Genomic DNA, 22672 nt, shown 5'->3' on the forward strand with positions numbered 1-22672 from the left:
ATTTACAAGGTACATAAGATCATGGACATGCGTTCTCGGGGACGGGGTCACCAATACTTAGTGGATTGGGAGGGTTACGGTCCTGAGGAGAGGAGTTGGGTTCCGTCTCGGGACGTGCTGGACCGTTCACTCATTGATGATTTCCTCCGTTGCCGCCAGGATTCCTCCTCGAGTGCGCCAGGAGGCGCTCGGTGAGTGGGGGGTACTGTCATGTTTTGTCATTTATTATCTTGTCTTGTCCCTGTGCTTCCCATTCTATTCGTTTCCCTCTGCTGGTCTTATTAGGTTCTTTCCCTTTTTCTATCCCTCTCTCTCCCCCTCCCTCTCTCACTCTCTCGCTCTCTCTTCTCTCTATCGTTCCGTTCCTGCTCCCAGCTGTTCCTATTCCCCTAATCAATCATTTAGTCTTCCCACACCTGTTCCCGATCCTTTCCCCTGATTAGAGTCCCTATTTCTTCCTTTGTGTTCCGTTCCTGTCCTGTCGGTTCCTTGTCTAGAATTCACCGTGCTGTGTTTGTGTATCGCCCTGTCGTGTCGTGTTTTCCTCAGATGCTGCGTGGTGAGCAGGTGTCTGAGTCTGTCTGGTTCAAGTGCCTTCCCGAGGCAACCTGCTGTTCACCTGCTGTTCAAGATCGAGTCTCCAGTTTGTCCTCGTCATTTCGAGTGAAAGTTGTGTTTTTTGTTTGTATTTACTTTACTGGATTAAAGACTCTGTTTTCGCCAAGTCGCTTTTGGGTCCTCTTTCACCTGCATGACAGAATAGACGCAAGAGTGCCTCGAACACCGGGATGACCAGCTAACTTGGCAGAGTGAGCCCACTGAAGAACAGCCAGACGAGTGGAAACAGGAACGAAAAGGAGGTTACTAGGACAAGCGCGCGCGGCGACGCAGTGTGCGTGAGTGCTTGCTTAACCTGTCTTTCAATTCCCCAGACTGTTAACCCGACAACACGCCCATAAGGAAGAATCCCCCTCGGGATCAGTAGAAGCCACAGAAGAACTAAACAGACGGGATAAGGCATCAGGCTTGGTGTTCTTGCTACCCGGACGGTAAGAAATCACAAACTCGAAACGAGCGAAAAACAACGCCCAACGAGCTTGACGGGCATTAAGTCGTTTGGCAGAACGGATGTACTCAAGGTTCTTATGGTCTGTCCAAACGACAAAAGGAACGGTCGCCCCCTCCAACCACTGTCGCCATTCGCCTAGGGCTAAGCGGATGGCGAGCAGTTCACGGTTACCCACATCATAGTTGCGCTCAGATGGCGACAGGCGATGAGAAAAATAAGCGCAAGGATGAACCTTATCGTCAGACTGGAAGCGCTGGGATAGAATGGCTCCCACGCCTACCTCTGAAGCGTCAACCTCGACAATGAATTGTCTAGTGACGTCAGGAGTAACGAGGATAGGAGCGGACGTAAAACGTTCTTTTAGAAGATCAAAAGCTCCCTGGGCGGAACCGGACCACTTAAAACACGTCTTGACAGAAGTAAGAGCTGTGAGAGGGGCAGCAACTTGACCGAAATTACGAATGAAACGCCGATAGAAATTAGCGAAACCTAAAAAGCGCTGCAACTCGACACGTGACCTTGGAACGGGCCAATCACTGACAGCTTGGACCTTAGCGGAATCCATCTGAATGCCTTCAGCGGAAATAACGGAACCGAGAAAAGTAACGGAGGAGACATGAAAAGAGCACTTCTCAGACTTTACGTAGAGACAATTCTCTAAAAGGCGCTGTAGAACACGTCGAACGTGCTGAACATGAATCTCGAGTGACGGAGAAAAAATCAGGATATCGTCAAGATAGACAAAAACAAAGATGTTCAGCATGTCTCTCAGAACATCATTAACTAATGCCTGAAAAACAGCTGGCGCATTGGCGAGACCAAACGGCAGAACCCGGTACTCAAAATGCCCTAACGGAGTGTTAAACGCCGTTTTCCACTCGTCCCCCTCTCTGATGCGCACGAGATGGTAAGCGTTACGAAGGTCCAACTTAGTAAAGCACCTGGCTCCCTGCAGAATCTCGAAGGCTGATGACATAAGGGGAAGCGGATAACGATTCTTAACCGTTATGTCATTCAGCCCTCGATAATCCACGCAGGGGCGCAGAGTACCGTCCTTCTTCTTAACAAAAAAGAACCCCGCCCCGGCCGGAGAGGAAGAAGGCACTATGGTACCGGCGTCAAGAGACACAGACAAATAATCCTCGAGAGCCTTACGTTCGGGAGCCGACAGAGAGTATAGTCTACCCCGAGGAGGAGTGGTCCCCGGAAGGAGATCAATACTACAATCATACGACCGGTGAGGAGGAAGGGAGTTGGCTCGGGACCGACTGAAGACCGTGCGCAGATCATGATATTCCTCCGGCACTCCTGTCAAATCGCCAGGTTCCTCCTGAGAAGTAGGGACAGAAGAAACGGGAGGGATGGCAGACATTAAACACTTCACATGACAAGAAACGTTCCAGGATAGGATAGAATTACTAGACCAATTAATAGAAGGATTATGACATACTAGCCAGGGATGACCCAAAACAACAGGTGTAAACGGTGAACGAAAAATCAAAAAAGAAATAGTCTCACTGTGGTTACCAGATACTGTGAGGGTTAAAGGTAGTGTCTCAAATCTGATACTGGGAAGATGACTACCATCTAAGGCGAACATGGGCGTAGGCTTCTCTAACTCTCTGAAAGGAATGTCATGTTTCCGAACCCATGCTTCGTCCATGAAACAACCCTCAGCCCCAGAGTCTATCAAGGCACTACATGTAGCACCCGAACCGGTCCAGCGTAGATGGACCGACAAAGTAGTACAGGATCTTGATGGAGAGACTTGAGTAGTTGCGCTCACCTGTAGCCCTCCGCTTACAGATGAGCTCTGGCTTTTACTGGACATGAATTAACAAAATGTCCAGCAACTCCGCAATAGAGGCACAGGCGGTTGGTGATCCTCCGTTCCCTCTCCTTAGTCGAGATGCGAATCCCTCCCAGCTGCATGGGCTCAGACTCTGAGCCAGAGGAGGGAGATGGTTGCGATGCGGAGCAGGGAAACACCGTTGATGCGAGCTCTCTTCCACGAGCCCGGTGACGAAGATCTACCCGTCGTTCTATGCGGATGGCGAGAGCAATCAAAGAGTCCACATCTGAAGGAACCTCCCGGGAGAGAATCTCATCCTTAACCACTGCGTGGAGTCCCTCCAGAAAACGAGCGAGCAGCGCCGGCTCGTTCCACTCACTAGAGGCAGCAAGAGTGCGAAACTCAATAGAATAATCCGTTATGGACCGTTCACCTTGGCATAAGGAAGCCAGGGCCCTAGAAGCCTCCCTACCAAAAACTGAACGGTCAAAAACCCGAATCATCTCCTCTTTAAAGTTCTGGAACTTGTTAGAGCAATCAGCCCTTGCCTCCCAGATAGCTGTGCCCCATTCTCGAGCCCGGCCAGTAAGGAGTGAAATGACGTAAGCAACCCGAGCTCTCTCTCTAGAGTATGTGTTGGGTTGGAGAGAGAACACAATCTCACACTGCGTGAGAAAGGAGCGGCACTCAGTGGGCTGCCCGGAGTAGCAAGGTGGGTTATTAACCCTAGGTTCTGGAGGCTCGGCAGGCCAGGAAGTAACAGGTGGCACGAGACGTAGACTCTGGAACTGTCCAGAGAGGTCGGAAACCTGAGCGGCCAGGTTCTCCACGGCATGGCGAGCAGCAGACAATTCCTGCTCGTGTCTGCCGAGCATGGCTCCTTGGATCTCGACGGCAGTGTAACGAGCGTCTGAAGTCGCTGGGTCCATTCCTTGGTCGGTTCCTTCTGTCATGCAGGTGAAAGAGGACCCAAAAGCGACTTGGCGAAAACAGAGTCTTTAATCCAGTAAAGTAAATACAAACAAAAAACACAACTTTCACTCGAAATGACGAGGACAAACTGGAGACTCGATCTTGAACAGCAGGTGAACAGCAGGTTGCCTCGGGAAGGCACTTGAACCAGACAGACTCAGACACCTGCTCACCACGCAGCATCTGAGGAAAACACGACACGACAGGGCGATACACAAACACAGCACGGTGAATTCTAGACAAGGAACCGACAGGACAGGAACGGAACACAAAGGAAGAAATAGGGACTCTAATCAGGGGAAAGGATCGGGAACAGGTGTGGGAAGACTAAATGATTGATTAGGGGAATAGGAACAGCTGGGAGCAGGAACGGAACGATAGAGAGAAGAGAGAGCGAGAGAGTGAGAGAGGGAGGGGGAGAGAGAGGGATAGAAAGAGGGAAAGAACCTAATAAGACCAGCAGAGGGAAACGAATAGAATGGGAAGCACAGGGACAAGACAAGATAATAAATGACAAAACATGACACAATGATCTAAGGCCAGAGCCACTGTTAGTCACCATGGCCCCTAGCCCAGTGGCAGGTCGCACAAGGGCGGGGGAGGGTACTTAAACCAGTCAAGAGACTAATAGAGTCAATCCACCAGAAGGTGTAAGTTTAACATAGTACAGAGAGATGATTTAGTACAGAATTACTTTTTTTTAAGGCTAAGAAGGGAGGTATAGTGTAAGAGGCACTATGCATCTAGGGGCAGTTGAAGGCCTGACCAACTTTCACTTGCCCTGAACCCTATGGGTAGCTTTGAGCTGAATTCAGAATTAAGCCTTGAGCTTGGTAGGTTATTTTGTTGTTTTACAAGGTTGGTGAAAATCAGGAGGGGTGAATGTAACAGTTGTTAAAGTACTATGTGAATTTCACCAGGTTTATATATTAATATGTCGTGTTGATTTGTTATTATGCATGCCTGGATCTTGGGAGAAGGGGAGTGTGTACTTACGTTTTGCCCTGCGTGCTCATGCTAAAATCATTTTGATGCACTGAGAGAGGTAGGCACGCTTTTTCTGTCTTCAGAAAAGTTTGATTATTTTAAGTGCAAAGTCATACACACAGTGTTTTGTTCATAGAGGTTACTCATAAGTGGATGATATTGTTAAGATGCACTTGTAATTGTACTTTTTAGGATGATATCAACATTCTGAATTCAACATGTTGTTAATAGCTAGCTAAGGTATTACCAAGTTATTGTATGTGTTAACAAAGGCTTGCTCCTCGAATAATCCCAGTCCCTCCTATTGTGCATCTGTTGTAGAAAGAGGTGACGATTCTCAGAACATATGTGCTCTGCAAATGTTTTATTTCCTTTTGGATGCAGGTATGTGGTTTTATCTATGTAAAATATGTTATGTATAATAAGGTGAGAAAATAATTTTGATGCACTGAGAGAGAAAGAGTCGACAATTCTCAGAACATATGTTCTTTACAAATGTTTTATTTCCTTTTGGATGCAGATGCAGGATGCAGAGAGTGAGTTCTGTTTGATTAAAACTACCTGATCTCCAAAGTCCACGTCTATAGTCTTAATCAACCACACACAACGCAGAGTTACAGCGGTGCAGTATAGCACCGGTTACACCTTCATCAAACAACACTGTTTCACGACACATCAGTGACATGGCAAGAGATGTTTGAAACAATTACTGCTTCGCATACAAGCCAGTGAATTCTATTCTGTTACAGCTGGATGAGTCAACAGACGTGGCGGGCCTGGCACAGCTCCTGGTATATGTCTGTTACATTTATGAGGCGTCAATTAAGGAAGACATCCTCTTCTGCAAACCACTGGAAACCAGGACGACAGTACTGGATAGCTTTGTGACATCTAGTGGACTTAGGTGGTCAAGATGTGTTGGTATCTGTACTGATGGCGCAAAAGCCATGACAGGGAGACATAGTGAAGTGGTAACGTGTGTGCAAGTGTAACAGTATAACTTTAGTCCGTCCCCTAGCCCCTACCCAGGCTCGAACCAGGGACCCTCTGCACACATCAACAACAGTCACCCAAGAAGCATCATTACCCATCGCTCCACAAAAGCCGCGGCCCTTGCAGAGCAAGGGAAACACTACTTCAAGGTCTCAAAGTGAGCGACATCACCGATTGAAATGCTATTAGCGCGCACCACCGCTAACCATTTCACATCGGTTACACTCACCCCCCTTTTGACCTCCTCCTTTTCCGCAGCAACCAGTGATCTGGGTCAACAAGATCAATGTAACAGTATAACTTTAGTCCATCCCCTCACTGGGCTCAAACCAGGGACCCTCTGCACACATCAACAACAGTCACCCACGAAGCATCGTTACCCATTGCTCCACAAAAGCCGCGGCCCTTACAGAGCAAGGGGAACCACTACTTCAAGGTCTCAAAGCGAGCGACTTTACCGATTGAAACGCTATTAGCGCGCACCACCGCTAACTAGCTAGCCATTTCACATTGGTTACACAAGCAGTTGCTCGCGACGCCACTTGAGTACACTGCAGCATCCACCGAGAGGCTCTTACTGCCAAGGGAATGCCTGATAGCTTGAAAGACGTTTTGGACTCTACAGTAAAAATGGTTAACTTTGTTAACGCAAGGCCTTGTGTATTTTCTGCACTATGCAATGATATGGGCAGCGACCATGTGATGCCTTTACAAGGGGAAAAGTATTGACATGTTGTTGTTTTTTTGCTTGCATGATGACAAGTTTCTCACACGACTGGCCGATCTGGGTGATGTTTTTTCTCACCTGAATGATCTTAATCTATGAATTCAGGGACTCCGCAACTATATTCAATGTGCGGGACAAAATTGAGGCTATGATTAAGAAGTTGGAGCTCTTCTCTGTCTGCATTAACAAGGACAACACACAGGTCTTTCCATCATTGTATGATTTTTTTGTGTGCAAATGAATTTAAGCTTACAATGTTAAATGTGATATAGCGAAGCACATGAGTGAATTGGGTGCGCAATTACAAAGGTACATTCCCGAAACGGATGACACAAACAACTGGATTCGTTATCCCTTTCATGCCCTGCCTCCAGTCCACTTACCGATATCGGAACAAGAGAGCCTCATCAAAATTGCAACAAGCGGTTCTGTGAAAATTAAATTTAATCAAAAGCCACTGCCAGATATCTGGATTGGGCTGCAGTCAGAGTATCCTGCCTTTGCAAATCGTGCTGTTAAGACACTGATGCCCTTTGCAACCACGTACCTATGTGAGAGTGGATTCTCGGCTCTCACTAGCAGGAACACTAAATACAGGCACAGACTGTGTGGAAAATTATTTAAGACTGGGACTCTCCAATACAACCCAACATTGCAGTTATGTGCATCCTTTCAAGCACACCCTTCTCATTAACATGTGGTGAGTTATTCCCCATTTTTGATGAACAAATAAGGTTTTATATGTAATATGGCTACATAAAGAGCAAAATGATTATTATTATATTATTATTTGTGCCCTGGTCCTATAAGAGCTCTTTGTCACTTCCCACGAGCCGGGTTGTGACAAAAATGTCTCATTTAGTGTGTGTGTGGCAGGCTTACAATGATGGCAAAAAACAACATTTGAGAGTTCGCTGACCCTGGTGTTATAGGGGATACGCAGCTGGAGGTTGAATGTTTGAAGGGTTACGGGACGATAAAAAGTTTGGGAACCACTATTAGAGCATTCAAATTTAAATCTGGACCATGAAGCCAGTTCTGCCTTTTTTCATGCTTTTTCAGGGATTGATTTGTACACAGTAGTCTACTGATAAAGTTCTGATGCCATCATGGCATCAAAGATCCACATTGTAATACCCCATTTACTCTAGTTTATTTTCACTTGATCTACCAGACATTGGTTGCAACATATACAATTTTACTTCTTTACAATACAGTGTGTTCGTCTGGTCATTGTAGGTTGGTGATCTACTGTAAGTTTCCTCTCCTGATACAAGTCACATGCCTCAAATGTTTGGACAGTGAGGAAGAAACTCTTCTTCTTCGTCTTATTTTTCTTCTATGGTATTATGCCAGTCTGCAATAAAACTAGGAAGAAACTCTGAAGTGCCTAGCAACTAGGACCACAGAAGCCATGTGTGTTGTTGTGATGGTAGCAACACTGTGTCAATGGCGGATAGGAATTCCCACAGAGCAAAGTAACGGCCTGTTCCCTGTGAACTGAGTAAATTGCAAATTTCTTGTGTCAAAGAAAGCCACCACTTTTAGAAGAAGTTCTAATAGTTTAGAAGTTCTAATAGTTTACATTTATGCAACAAATTGGTGCTGTAGCGTAGCATTTCCCATGTTGTCTGTTACATGGTAGACTAAGACACTATGCAGTGATCATATTCTATGACAATATTTCAGTCACCAAAATTGAGTAAATCATCATCAGTGTTTCTGCAAAGTAAGCCTGCTCCACAACTTCATCAGTAGGGTCGGGCAGCACATATTTTTTAATGTTTTATGCCAGATGGAGTATGATGGCATTTAGTTGCATTACAATTATAAATACCTCCAGCTGCCCACTTCAATCCTATTTACAATTTCTTTGTCCCACATCAAATCAACCCCTCCCAACTGTGAAATTCTGCATCGACTTAATATTAAGACCCCTTCTCCTTTCCAACTGCGGTCTGGGATTCCAAATGTACTATTAGTTCACCCAGTACCAATGTCTCAGAGGGAACAGAGGGAATATTAGACAGCTACATGGACTCAGATTGTTCACTGATTGTTCACTGATTTCCATATGACATGCTTGGGCCAGTCAGGAATGAACGCAGTGTACGAGAGGAGAAATTCAATGTCCTCAATGTGCAACGTCAACTATAAATAGTCTTTATAGCGTAAAAGTAAAATGAGTTTTTACTACTAGCTAAAAAAAAGTACTAGCTCAGGTCAACGTGCATGAGTTGGATCTGCAATATGAGGCATGTGCCTGGACAAAAGGCAGTCTGCCCGTAAAAAGTTGTTTATTTCTTATTTTAGAGAAATTACACCCTGCTCCTACCGAGAAGAGAAATTCAGCACCCTTGAAACATATTTACAGACTCTACACTGATTTCCATATGACATGCTTGGGCCAGTCAGGAATGAACGCAGTATACGAGAGAAGAAATTCAATTTCCTCAATGTGCAACGTCAACTATAAATAGTCTGCTGAATGTAAAAGAGTAAATAAGCTTTTGTGAATGTTCTGTTTAAAGTGCTTAGTAATGAGGCAGACATAACTTTAACAAAAATATGTATTTATTTTAAAACCATATAAAGATTGAGAATTCCAGAGAATACTCTTTCTTGGTTGGAGAAACTCCAAAGGCACAACCTCCATCCTCCATGCATTTTATCAAGTATGGGCCTCCTGTCAATCCACTCCAGGGGGAACAATCAAGGTCTACTGTTAAGGAATGCAGTTGGGAGCATGTAGCATAGTATATGGCCCCTGTGTTTGTATCGGTGTGTGTGTGTCTAAAGGGGAGGAGTGGTAGGGGGTTGAGCACTGGATGGAACTACCTTACATCTCAGCAGGCAGAGATATGGTCCCTGTTGAACCCCTCTCCCTTCCTCAACACTCCCTGTCACTCAAAAGGCAGCAGCACTGACAGAAAAGCCCCTTGGAGCCTACAGCTCCTATAGTAAGTACATTTCACTCCTCACCCTCATAGACTAGGTGTGAAAGCTAGCATGCACTCACTGACCTACATACAGACAAATCTTTTGTCTGGTTGGTAGGCAGCTAGACACCCAGGATTTGAGGTCAGAGACTCGGTACTAAAGCAGATGCATTCCCACTTTCCAATCATCTGGTTTACAGACCATGACTAATGCATGATGCCACTGAATAGGAGTTAGAAGACTAAACAGGTTTGACTCATATCCATTCCATTAGCTACAAGGAGATGAGCAATAGAGAACACACCAAATGTCATCAAGCCCCTCAGTGGGAGAGAATGCGACCTCATCTCCTTTGATTTCCTGAACTGACTGAGCATGAATGGGAAACAGTTACAATAACCCTTTTCCTCTGAATAACAGCAATGCTCTTAACTACATTCTTAAGGTGTGAGATGGTTCCAGAAATATGATTCTAAAACTAAATATTCTGATAAAGATCAGTGCTGTGCTAATGAGATCAGTCCGTGTGAAGAGTATCCTGACAGATTCAGTGCATCACTTTTCAAAAGGATGCATTATACGTTTTTTTCCCCCCCAAACAAACTGACACCGGAGGCAAACAGCCTAGAAGAGTTAACTGAAACCAGCCCAGTGTGTGAGGGTAGAGGCCTCTCTCTCTCTGCTCCAGCAGGGACTGACTGGGGATTTGGAGCAAGAGGCCGCTCTGCCTTTGGGGCTGATTGCCAAATGCCCCCTCCACACCCACCACCCCCTTCTCAAAACCAACTCAGCCCCCCCTGCCATTCCAGCCCCCTCCAGCAGTGTCTGTGCTCCTTATTCCCTTGGGCCTGAAGCTCCAATCACAGATGCAGGCTGCTCCTTGGTTGCCTTCCCCTCCCCCAGCCGCTAGCGCTCTCTCATGCCCTCTCTCATTCCCTCCCTCTCTCGCTCTGCCTGCGTGGTGCGCGCGGCTCCATTGTGGAGACTGGCTCTTGTACTCCAAGCGGTCCCAGCAGCTGCTTTCTCTCTTCTCACTCCTCAGGATTGGGGCTACAGCGTCTCTGGAACTCCTGGCCATACTCATGGATCCATTTGTTAGCCACTGGAACAGGGCATGGACAACAGAGAGTGTGTGTTAGTGGTGTATGTCACACAGTAGTCAAACAAACATCAAATATAATATACAGGTCTGTAAAAAGGAGTTGTTAAATACTCACTGATCCCCTAAAAGTGTTGACAAACATTTGTATATTCAAATGGGTTCCTTGTATATAGAGCCATCAATAATGGCAAATGGGGCCCGATTTCCTTGTTATAATCTTAGTTCAAATACATAAACATACAGTAAAAAGTTATATACTGTACTTGCTCCTGTAAATGTCTCTTAGATGCAGCTTCTCACAGTAATGACTAATACCCCTCTCTGTGCGTTTCCTTTAGCCTTGTCACTGACTGTGGGATCCAGGAAGGAGTTAAATTACGTGGAATGGAGGCCCACATGTTTAGCATCCCAGAGCAGTGCTCAGTACCTGACCTCCTCTCTATATCATCCCTAACTATCTGTCTAATGCAGTGCAGATGTGGCCCCGGGCTCCTGCTGTGACTTCAGTATGACAGACAGGGGCTACTGGAATAGACGTAGGGTTCTTAGCTTTCCACATCTGACACTGCTCACTGTGCCTGTATGCTTTTCTATAGGAACTATGTGGTGTTCCCGGTTGTCTCATTAAAGCCTCTTACCCCATTTGTCCCCAACAAGGACAGGGCAGCCAGCATGCAGAGTGTCCCCATCTCCTTGACCGTTCCGATGGAGGTTCCACCAGAAAAGGGCAGCATTCTGGAACACGAGAGACAATGGAAATGTTTCACTAAAAAACATAGGAAAGAAACATTTTAAATCGTGCCTGGATTTTGTGTGGGCCACTATCATGCCTGGATTTTGTGTGGGCCACTATCATTCCTGGATTTTGTGTGGGCCACTATCATGCCTGGATTTTGTGTGGGCCACTATCATGCCTGGATTTTGTGTGGGCCACTATCATGCCTGGATTTTGTGTGGGCCACTATCATGCCTGGATTTTGTTTGGTCTTCTCCTCTACTTGACAATCCTAAGACATTATTCCTCCATAAAAAAATATATTTTGTATACTTATAAGTTAAAATCCCACGTGCATAGCTGTACTCCAAGTACAACATCTTTGACATGGATATGGGGCAGGAAGTGAAACCTTAATACAATCCAGGTTGAGAGGTTAAAACCTGGTGAGGTCCTGTGTCTTTTCAACAGCAGCTCATTTATTAAACCAAACACTACACTGTGTCTGCGTCCCAAATGGCATCAGATTCCCTATATAATGTACTACTTTTGACCAGGGCCCTGATCAAAAGTAGTACACTATAAAGGGAATTTGGTGCCATTTGGCTCCTCCTTTCTCAACAGGCCTACTGTCATAAGAACAGTACTACTCAAAACATCTTAAGAAATTATGTGACCTTTCTGAGGAAGGAATTTCTTATTATTCTTGATGCCATTTTAACAGAGTGAAGGCTTATGAGCGTACGTGTTCTGGCTTGAAGCAATTTCGATGGGTAAACAGAAGAAGATTAAGTATATGTCCCAAATAGCACCCTATACCCTATATAGTGCATTACTTTTTACAAACAGCCTGGTAAAAAAAGAAAGAGCCATGCACTATGTAGGGAATAGGGTGCCATTTGGGATCATCCTAAGTTTAGCCAGTTCATTTACCTCCAGAACAGGAACGCTGAAGTTAGCATGGATGAAGGCTGTGGACCCACCTGCGTCCACAGAGCTGAGCTGTGGAGGATGACAACATTCTCACTGAGTTGTGTGCACATGTCATAAAAAAGCCATCCGTGCCAGAATATGGAGTGTGGAGTTTGTCCAAAACTCACAAGCAGACAGTCTTTTCCATACCGCCTTAACTGGAAGTTTGACATTGGACTAAAATATCATTGCAATTTTCAATAAGATAATACTGAATTCTTATGCTGATAAATGCAATCTAGCATACACTATCTCCAAAGATGCTTTTACTGGATTTCCACAAATGAGACAATCATGCACATATAATAAGATAACAAGATAAAACAAATGATTAACTTACGTATATCATGAAGGTTGCCACTCGATTCCCAGTGTTGAGCCTAAAAAGGGGACTTGATGCTGACTGGTTATATGTAGGAAATAGTAATCATAAATATATCATGTCCTTCCTTACTTTACCGTCATAGACTATGGCTATGTCTCAAATGGTACCCTATTACCCTATTCCCCTATATAGAGCACTAATTTTGACCAGAGAACTATGGACCCTGGTCAAAAGTAGTGTACTAGGGCAGTGGTTCCCAAACTGTGGGGCGCGCTCGGCAGGGGGGAGCGGGTACCCCTCCCTCAAATAAGTTGTAATAGTAGAATGCACAAGGTGCAATTTCGAAATTGGGTATTGCATCATCAGTTTTCCTCTTGTCTTGTCAGTGTGTTTGAGTGAAAAAGTTTAGGAACCCTTGTACTAGCAAATAGGATGGCGTTTGGGACACTACCCATCACTCAACACTAACACATAAAATGAGGATACACTATTGCATCAAGTGTTGATTAATGTAGTAAATGTTGGGTTTATTCAAGATCTACTGTTCTAAATATAGAGAAACCCACTCACCGTTGCATGGTCAAAATGGGGTTCATAGTGTCCTCCAATCCCATAGTTTACCACTTGGAGGTACTCCGCATACGGAGGCTGCACATTGAGACTTGTGAGCAAGGTGATTCTCTGGTCCAGCCTCCCAATGATAGGGTGGGCTGTGTCCTTTAGCCATGCACTGAAAAACAAACCACAAACTCTCATAATACAGATCATGTTACTGTCTTGGTTTGAGCTCGACCAGATGCTCTTCTGACAGGTGACGTCATTCCTACGTGATGTGCAGTCCTAAACTGATCAGTGCAGATACTCGTCTTGCTACCTGACGTAAGACAATGACGTACACTTCCTCTTCCACTGACACTGTAGGTTCCAGAGGTGTTCAGCCAATTTCCATTCAAAGGTTAAAGTTAAAGGTTAAAGGTTCAAGTTAAATCCCACATTTAACTATCATACATTACATATAGCTAATAGGCCTGCAAATCCTGTGTGCACCATAAAATTAGCCCAAACATTTTATAGTGTTATACAGTATATTCACTGGTTGTTGTTCGGGTGCATTGTTCTGCTTGGTGCTTTATTACTGCTGTAAGTGTTATGAGGAGTAACAGTAAACTGTACATTTAATAGTGGCATGTTTCTGATAGTAGTACCTCTTGCTGATGCGATACTCTGCAGTAGCCTGTTCCTCTCCAGATGCCACCACAGATCTCCTTAACTTATGGCACAAAAATAAAGAAAACTGTCAATACTCAATTTTATACAGCAGTAACATTTTAAGATCAAACTGCAGGGATCTGTCTGACAAGAGAGACATTAATGATGTGAGGATAGAGAACAGAACATCCAAAAGAGCTCAGTAAATAAACATAATTTTTTCAATATGTTAAAACTGGCAACCGCAGTAATTTTCCAATGAAGCCATGCCTGACGAAAATACTTGACTGGCATTTCTATCTAAACTCTCTCTAAATACTTCGGACTAGACAGCTAATACTAAACCATTGGAGCCAAGCATGAACACACAAATGCCATGCTCAGACAATGATGTATGTGCCTATGTGCTCAGGGCAAGGAGTGCTGCATGTGCTCCAGGCTCCAAATGACTAATACTCCAGATGTTACTCCCAAATGGCAGCCTATTCCCTATATAGTGCACTACTTTTGTAGTGCACTATATAGGGAATAAGGTGCTATTTGAGATGCAGGCCAGGCCTGGTTTTAATCACCCCACGAGATTGCCATCAAATGTTGACATAATAATGAAATAAGTAGAGGAATTTCCATTTGAAGAAGGGGTGGAAAACCTGTTGAACAGTGCCAAAACCTCACACAATCTAGGAGATCATTTGGGTTACAGTATCTCGCCAGAAAAACTGAGTTAGCATAAACACTATTAGGACGATAGATCTTTCTATGCTGCTGGCACAGGACAGACACAGTATTATTTTCCATTAGCTATTGAGATGAGAAGTCAGTTTTTACCCATAGCCCTCAACAATTTGGAGTTTCTGAGGTACTCCGCCAAGGATCGGAAGTAATGTATCCTTTATTACTTTAACCTTTGCTTAATGGTTGGAACAATATCAACTATTCCTCCAATGGGTTTTTGAGAGATCCCTAAACCTCTCACTATTGTTCAACTTTTCCTAGATTGGGATCCGTACAAAGTAAAGTCAATTCAGTCAGATGTTCTTCTTGTAAACCAGCTTGATGGGCATATTTGCGCTCTTTTTGGCATGTATGATCAGATTGTAAATATTTGTTAATATTCTCAAAATTGCAACCAGGTCACAGAACTGAGACTGAGATCACAAACATGCAAGAATAGAAAGATTACTATATGATAAAAATCCTATAATAGCCTGCCAATGTAATCTAAGGTGTAACTATTACTCGGGTGAAAAACTAGCACCTCAGTTCAGTGGCAGTCTAAGCGGCCAGACCACAAGGAAAAAAAGATGGCCGATGGGAAATTTCCAGAAATAACCACTATCCCAGTAGAGCCAAAAGGAACACTGTTCGGGGTGTAGAGTCACTCTCCTGCACAATCTTTACTGGAGTCATAAAATAGGCCATTGACATGTAATACATTTAATAATCCTTCAGATGTGCAAAAACGAATCATGACACAGGGGGTCTCTTTTATGTGATTTAAAAGACATTCCTCATTTTCAATTGACTTGGAATGTGGTAATCTCAATCAATGTTATGACAATGACATCTGAGGCCATATGTATCAAGCGTCTCAGAGTTGGATGGCTGATTTAGGATCAGTTTTGCCTTATAGATCACAATCAACAAGACTGGATCTGGAGGACTGGATCTTAGATCAGCATCTCTTATCCGAGGCGTTTGATACATACTGCGCATGATAGGCCTTTTCTGAGTAAAGGGGTTAATACCATGGCAGTAGATAGACACTCACCCCTGTCTGGGCGAGGTCCCTGATGCTCTCTGCCTCTGAGTCAGTGATGAAGCTGTGGTAGAGGACCACATAAGGCTGCAGGCTCAGCACCTCACGTCTGATTGGCTGCAGTAGCAACCCAGGACTGTCATTGTTGAAATAGTCACAGAAGAGCCGGGGGTTTTCATAATGCGTTGGCTGTGAGGAGAGAATGGCATCTGAAGTCCATTATTGGAGCCGAAACATGGAAAGAAAGCGGGAGTATTTTCTTTTCATCCTCAAAACTTGTATTTTAAAACTCTTTTCTCACTCTGTGAGCTCCAGACTGTAGCCAAGTCTCTGCACATTATTTGAAAACCACTGTTTTCCTCATATGGTGGCTCATATGGTGACATACATTTAAAAGGACAGTATGATTTCTGTTACTGTTTGGAGCATTTCTAAAAGTTAGCAAATGTATCACTCAATTGCTACCCCATATAGCCGGGTGGATGGACAAGATTATAATATCATAGATGAGTATACCTGAGTGCCCTGTGTCCGACATAGTCTCTCATAGGTGTTCCTTGTCCGTAGATAGGTGGTGTTGGGCCTCTTCAACCCAGTGTCAGTGCTCAGTAAGGGTGGACTGTCAACTAGCAGTCGCTCATACTTCTGTACATTCTTTAAAACTCTCCTGTTCATGGGATCTTCAGGAAGGGAATCATGGAAATACCATCAATGTGATACCATGAGTTTAGAGAAACAAATCACAGCGTGCAGTTGGTCAAATATGACTAAGCAAGCATGTTTCCTGGTCATTTTACAGGACATGTATTTACTTTTATTAAAAGAGGCCTGAATTGTTATGTCCAGGCCCACGTCTGCATTATGCACAGTAAGTATACAGTACTTCAGGGCTCAGCTACCATATGGGGAAGTAGGCTGACATACAAAGCAGGCTGCCTCTATATAGTGTGGGAGAGTAGTGGGATGTTTTTATATGGAGTGGGGCAGTCCCACTCATTTCATGTGTTTATGTTTATTGGACAGAATAAAGAGAAAGGAAGGAGTAGTGGATCGGAGTAAAACCCATGCTCGCATAGTATGTGTGATCCAGAGACAGCTGTTTAGACCGCTGGACCACCCCAGGCCACAGTATAGTGGAATGTTTTAACTGAACAGGCTTACCATGGTTCAACAACTCCTGAGAGAGACTTAGTGCATAGGAAATGTTTCCTGTCTGAAATAAAACAAAAAAGTTAAATTTTCAACAAAATGCTAAAAGAATCACATCTTCTCTAATTCTTTACATTTTTCAACCAATAGGTCTATCTATTTTGAAAAGAGTCGGAATAACTTGTATTTCTATGTGAAAAATAGACACCTTGAAGTGAGAGAAGGCCAGGTGATCCAGAGCATCTTCCAGAGTTCCCTCATTCTCTGGACTCCATTCCCCCCCTGCCTCTCGGAACAGACGCACTGACTCCTCCAGCCACTGCACTGAGTGGTAGTAGTCCTCCAGCTCATAGGCAACCTGCAATACAACAACAGGATGTTAGCATTAGAAAACAACAGAAAGATTTTATAATGACAAATTGAGACACATTATTTTCCTGAACTTGGAAATGTTTATCTGTAATCAAAACTTCTGTTGGAAGGAAAGAGTAAACACCTTTTAAAGCATTGTAAATATCATTCTCTCACAATCTAGAGCTGAAGAGAAGAGAGCCACGTAAAGTACATGTAGCACTATGATTGTTGATGGTGGCTGCGGCTTTGTACGCGCCCCGGAAATGTGAGAAATAAAGCTAACCCTTAGCTTACCCTGCTGGTTTTAACGACTGGGCTTTAGCTACCATAAAAGCGCAGTTGTAGAACTGTTACTGTATGCTGACTCACAACACCCCAAACGGAGCATCTGTTTACACTTGATCACAGTCAGATAATCTTGGTGTTAACAAAAGTGAAGCAAACGCCCATATTCCACATTCTTATACTTCCATAAACAGAGATTATGATTTTACACACTGTCTCTCCCACACAGTGCCCCTTGTGCACTGCCACTGTACATAAACAATAGGATCCATTGTGAAGTGACTCATCACGAGGAAGACTTTTCCGTGTCCCAAATGCTACCCTATTCTCTTTATTTGCACTACTCTTGACCAGGACATATAGAAATCTGGTCAAATGTAGTGCAGTAAATAGGGAATAGGCTGCCATATTGGATGCACATCATGCACCCTTTTCAAATTTGTCTGAGAGGGTTCTCCGGTCTTGTCATTCTATATGAACCCCCCAGACACACAGGAAGAGGACTTTACTCCATCTCTAAGCACAGAGTATGACAGGCTCAGAACAAAACTGTGTTTTATGGTCTTCTGCTAATGCTAATTAGGGAAGCCAGATCTCACAGCACCATCTGCCCAGCAGGCTAGCACTCCTCCTGTTACATGCTCTCCTCCTCTCCATGACTCCAACAGCACATCTCCAGTTGACACTTTACAGAGTGCAATGTGAGCAGAGATTACCTTTTGGTCACATCCCATAGTGAGCGGATGCCAAAAGGAAATGAAGTAAAATGAACCCATAAAGCCTACGTCCCTTTTCTTCACCCTTTTCCAGAAGTGTGTACTTGCGCAATACCCATTATGGATTTAAAAACATGGTATAGGATGAACTTTGTTGTCCCCAACAGGAAAATGGTTTTGAACACACAATAGTGCTGTATACAAAAGACACTGTACATGACACAATAACATAATACATACATTGTACATTACCCTTATCATACACACTTCTCATATAGCCACATACTGTACATAATACATATAGAACATTCCCTTATTCAGTCAGTGGAGTACTATTGCCGTTCAGGTATGATGGACGTGGGAATGAATGAGCGCTTATACCAGTTCATTTTACAAGTGGGATTTCAGTAATCTTTGGCTGGAGGGAGATTCCATCATTGTTAGATCAACGCGAGACAGTGTGCTAGTGCACACTTCAGGAGAAGAGTGGAGAATCAGAATCAGGCCAGTGATTAAATGGGTGAGTTATTGGTGCCTTACCTTCCCAACCAGGAAGCAATCATCCCCAGAAAGAGGAACAGATACTGTGGGACTGTAGATGTCAATGGGGTTGCCATCAGTGATCCTCTGGAAGTGACCTCTCACAAGTCCCCCCACTTGAAGGGCATACACATCCTGCAGCCTCATCAGCCCCTTGGCAGCCCCCTGAAGGTCCTCCAGTTTGGGCAAGCTGCCCTCCTTCTCCACCTCCTCGTAACCAGACCTGAAGTCTGAAACACAACCAGGGGGAATGAGTGGGAGTGAGGTAATGATAGGACACATGAAGCGGGGGATGGAGCTTTGACAAACTTAGGTCCCAGGTGATGTCAGTTGTAAGGACCAGATGTGTTTTTAAAGAGAGTTGTACAGGGAAACAACCTTGGGTGTTCTCTTGTGCTTCATCACTGTAGATCAGATTCAGCCACTCAGACTGCAAGCGCTTGATAAGAGTGAACGCCACCAAGGGGTTTGCCATAGCAGCTGATGGTCCACTGTACACCTCACTGTGCAAGTCCGACACCTTTGCATAAAACCTGCAGAAAGAGTCTACAAGTATTATACGTTTAGAGAGAATATATCCCCTTAAGGTGATATAATGATAAGGGAGACAACCATGCAATGATATATGCATGAGGCTTTCCGTAAACATTCTTCTCCTAAACTAGTATAGAATTCATCTTGAGTTCATGATAGGCTTTAGAACGAACTTAACATTAGTAAATTAGTCATTATAAATGTTAAGTTTCTTCTAAAGTTACCTACACGGATGGAGGCGATTCATCGATGGCATATGTTCCGCAAGGAATACGTCTTAAGTAAGACGGTAACAGTAGCCTGTCATGAAATTGTATGGAATATAATAAAGGACACATAGCCCAAACTTAGAAACAATTATTTATCTCTATTTGTTCTCTGTCTCCCTCTAAAACCACCCACTCCGAAGCCTTAATAATTAAGCCTAGAATATAAGTGGTAGTCTATCCAGCGTGCATCATGACAACATTCCCTGTCTATTACTCACCTTTTTATGTCTTGAAGTCGCTCCGATTCGTGTTCGATGTAAGTTTCTAAATGATCAATAAGTTGTCTTTCAACATTGATGGCTTGTTTTACGTTCAATAATGACGTATACATCTCACCTAAAGATAACGGCATCAAAATTACACGGATTATAACACAGGCTGAGTAAATGGATTTGAAATAATATAGCATTTTGCGCGCGTATGATCCCCTCGATTATGTTTAAAATGTTGCCTATGCTTGTGCTAGATTTTTTGTAAACTCTAATCTACAACGGTTCTGGCTGTCAATGTATAAAGTGTAGCGCAGTTTCTTGTTTGAAACCACTCAAGCCTGTCCTACGGGAAAGCTGCGCTCAGTCCTACGGTTCTGTGTAAATCTCTGCAATGTTCTTTCTCAACAGCGCGCGCCAGTCACACCTAAAACATCAGCTTTCACCACTTCACATGATCTGTCATCGGGAGGAATAGTTCAACAATACCTATCTCATATATGAAGTTGCATGATTAATGAACAATCATATTACATTAGGTAGTTTAGGAAAACTGTATTTGCTTAAATGTATTGCAACAGTTTGCACTTTGGAATTGTGATGCATGAATGTGCCCAGTCCCTGTCTTCCACTTATATAATAGTCTCGTTAAATTGCTTTATAATAACTCTGAATATCAAATAATCGAACCTTTATTGCTTTAGCTATCAATGTTTTAATTTCGCCAAAGGAACTGAACGTCTTCCTGTGGGCGCACATTGATCCAGTGCGGTGACCCAAATTGGACCACTTGATAAATATGGAATTATAGTGACATCTAGCGTAGCGTATATCTCAAAGTATTTTAAAGCAATCTTTTCTATTCCAAACAAGCCTTTGTGTTTGAAGAAAAATGCACAGTTTTGTTAGATAGTAACCAACAAATCTAAGTTTTTAAAAGACACCAGCTTAATAATGACATAATGTCTGTCATCCAGCCAAGGTTATACTCTTTTAATGAACTAACATATACAGGCTACTAGTCTGTACATTGATTTGACAAGTGGCTCCGCTTCAGGACCAGTTCATTTGACCCTGGGCTTGGTGGCCAGGGCTCTGGGGCTGATCCTGTGTCGGTGTGAGCAGCACCAGACAGCTCTCCTCATGTAGCCCTTTAGGGACTCATCTCTCAGGCCGTAGATGAGCGGGCTGAGGAAGCGCGGCAGTAGGATGAAGCAGAAGTAGTTGAAGAAGGAGATGTGCTCTTGCAGCCAGCCGGCCTGCATAGTGATGTGGCTCTCTGTGACCGGGTGGGTGAAGGCGATCATGCACAGCAGCAGCTGAAAACCGTGGAGCAGCACTGTGTGCATGGCCTTGCCCACCGACGCCCGGTCCTGACGCATCTTCCTGGTCTCCAGCAGGATCCTCATGTAGGTGAACATGATGATGGCTGCCACCACAGCGAAGAACAGACCGTTGAGCGACACCTTGAACAGTGTCTGGACGGGGGATGCGTTGAGGACCGTGGTTTTGCAGAGCACCGGGGTGGAGAGGACGTTCATGCCAGGCTGAGGCTCTCCCAGAGAGAAGTCCACAATGGGCAGGATGCAGCTGACCAGCCACAGGCTCAGGATGATTATCCAGATACGGTCAGCGCGCCAGGCAGCCGGGCGCTGCAGAGGGTAGAAGATGGCCACATAGCGCTCCAGGGACATAGCTGCCAGGATCAGAGGGGTGTTCTGGAAGGTGGAGGTGGAGAAGAAGAGTAGAGGTGCACAGTAGACGATGGCAAACTTCACATTGCCCATGACGAAGAGGAAGAGCAGGACAGAGGAGAGGAGCTGGAGAGTGTCGTTGATCAGCATGTAGGCAAACAGGATGTAGCGGGAGTTGTCCAGGAAATGTCTGTGGGAGGCGAACGTGTGCAGCATGACCACGATGCAGTAGAGGAAGATGCAGAAGAAGGGGATCACCACACACACCTTGATTATCACAGATAGGCTCTTCTGTGAGTTGGTGGCATTGCCTGGAAGGTCGGTCAGATTCTGCATTTTTCAATGTAGCCTGCTTGAGGAATGGTCGATGTCTGCAAATCTGAAATGTTGTGGAAAACAAAGACCTGATATGCACACAGAAACATTTATGACAATATACATGATCCCAAAGATGAATAAGATACCATGAACTAACCTCAACTTGTCCTCTGATGGAGAAAGTAAAGGTTTGGGAGGGATGGATTGTGGATTTTTATACATTTTTCTCCATAACATCACCATGATGCACAACATCTCTGGGAAGAGGCATTTCCTTATTCTAAATGTTTTGACAGTGTCTTGATTTCTCAAGGGATAAATTAATTTCATTCCATTCTCAAAGTGCATTATGTACATAATTATTGCTCAAGTTCCTCAACAGGGAAAAGGTCTAATAGGTGCTTAACTTTTACTTAGGGAACTCTTCAAAATACCTAATTAGAACAACCAATTAGAAGTAATGATAGTATGGTCTGACGATTTCAGCCATTATGTGGACCATACAAGAATCAAACCTACAACACTTGCAAGCACCTTGTCCAACCATTAGCTATTAGAGCCATCTACTCAGATTAACTGATAAAAAAACAGCTTTCACAATAGTGCAAAATCATATAGGCCATTTTGTCACTTTAAAATGGTGATCACATTTGATGAACTATGGGCTCTATTTAATCAACACCAGTTCAAATTTTCCTGGATAAGTCAAGCACATTATCTCTGTGCAGGGACAAAAAGGGTGTCTGAATTCAGATGCAGACCAGTTTCCTTTTATTTGAATTTGGAAAATGGTTACATTTTGAAACAGCCCTATGTTTTGAAATTAACGCTCAACAGGAGGCCTGCTATTTATGAAATGTAACTTAGACCAGTCAGTGTTTCTTCAAATGTGTTTATTTACCTCAGTACGGTTATGCCAGTATTCGTAATACAGTATAAAATATTGGAGCGATCCTTGCTTTATGAGCATGTTACAATTCACACCAAGTGGGTTAACCCTATTGGTGCAATGCATCGGGTGTTTGCCTTTCACACAAGCCAC

At 44.0% G+C, this 22672-nt stretch overlaps 2 protein-coding genes across 2 annotated transcripts; both read right to left on the minus strand.

The window, feature by feature from the left end:
- Positions 1 to 9988: 9988 nt before the first annotated feature.
- p4ha3 (prolyl 4-hydroxylase, alpha polypeptide III) lies at positions 9989 to 20106 on the minus strand. The gene is made up of 13 exons (XM_046294249.1): positions 19628 to 20106; positions 18985 to 19139; positions 18607 to 18836; positions 16920 to 17069; positions 16724 to 16775; positions 16079 to 16242; positions 15575 to 15751; positions 13800 to 13864; positions 13165 to 13324; positions 12610 to 12672; positions 12231 to 12299; positions 11221 to 11317; positions 9989 to 10582 (listed from the first exon to the last, which is right to left on the minus strand). Exons 1-13 carry the CDS (start codon positions 19816 to 19818, stop codon positions 10512 to 10514), a joined length of 1644 nt encoding a protein of 547 aa, XP_046150205.1. The 5' UTR covers positions 19819 to 20106; the 3' UTR covers positions 9989 to 10511.
- Positions 20107 to 20596: 490 nt separating this feature from the next.
- Positions 20597 to 21687, minus strand: or95a1 (odorant receptor, family 95, subfamily A, member 1). Its single transcript, XM_046293562.1, has one exon. The coding sequence runs from the start codon at positions 21646 to 21648 to the stop codon at positions 20683 to 20685; it is 966 nt and encodes a 321-aa protein (XP_046149518.1). The 5' UTR covers positions 21649 to 21687; the 3' UTR covers positions 20597 to 20682.
- Between the last annotated feature and the right edge of the window lie 985 nt (positions 21688 to 22672).

The sequence above is a fragment of the Oncorhynchus gorbuscha genome, linkage group LG13 (assembly GCF_021184085.1).
Source record: "Oncorhynchus gorbuscha isolate QuinsamMale2020 ecotype Even-year linkage group LG13, OgorEven_v1.0, whole genome shotgun sequence".
In the NCBI taxonomy this organism is placed as follows: domain Eukaryota; kingdom Metazoa; phylum Chordata; class Actinopteri; order Salmoniformes; family Salmonidae; genus Oncorhynchus; species Oncorhynchus gorbuscha.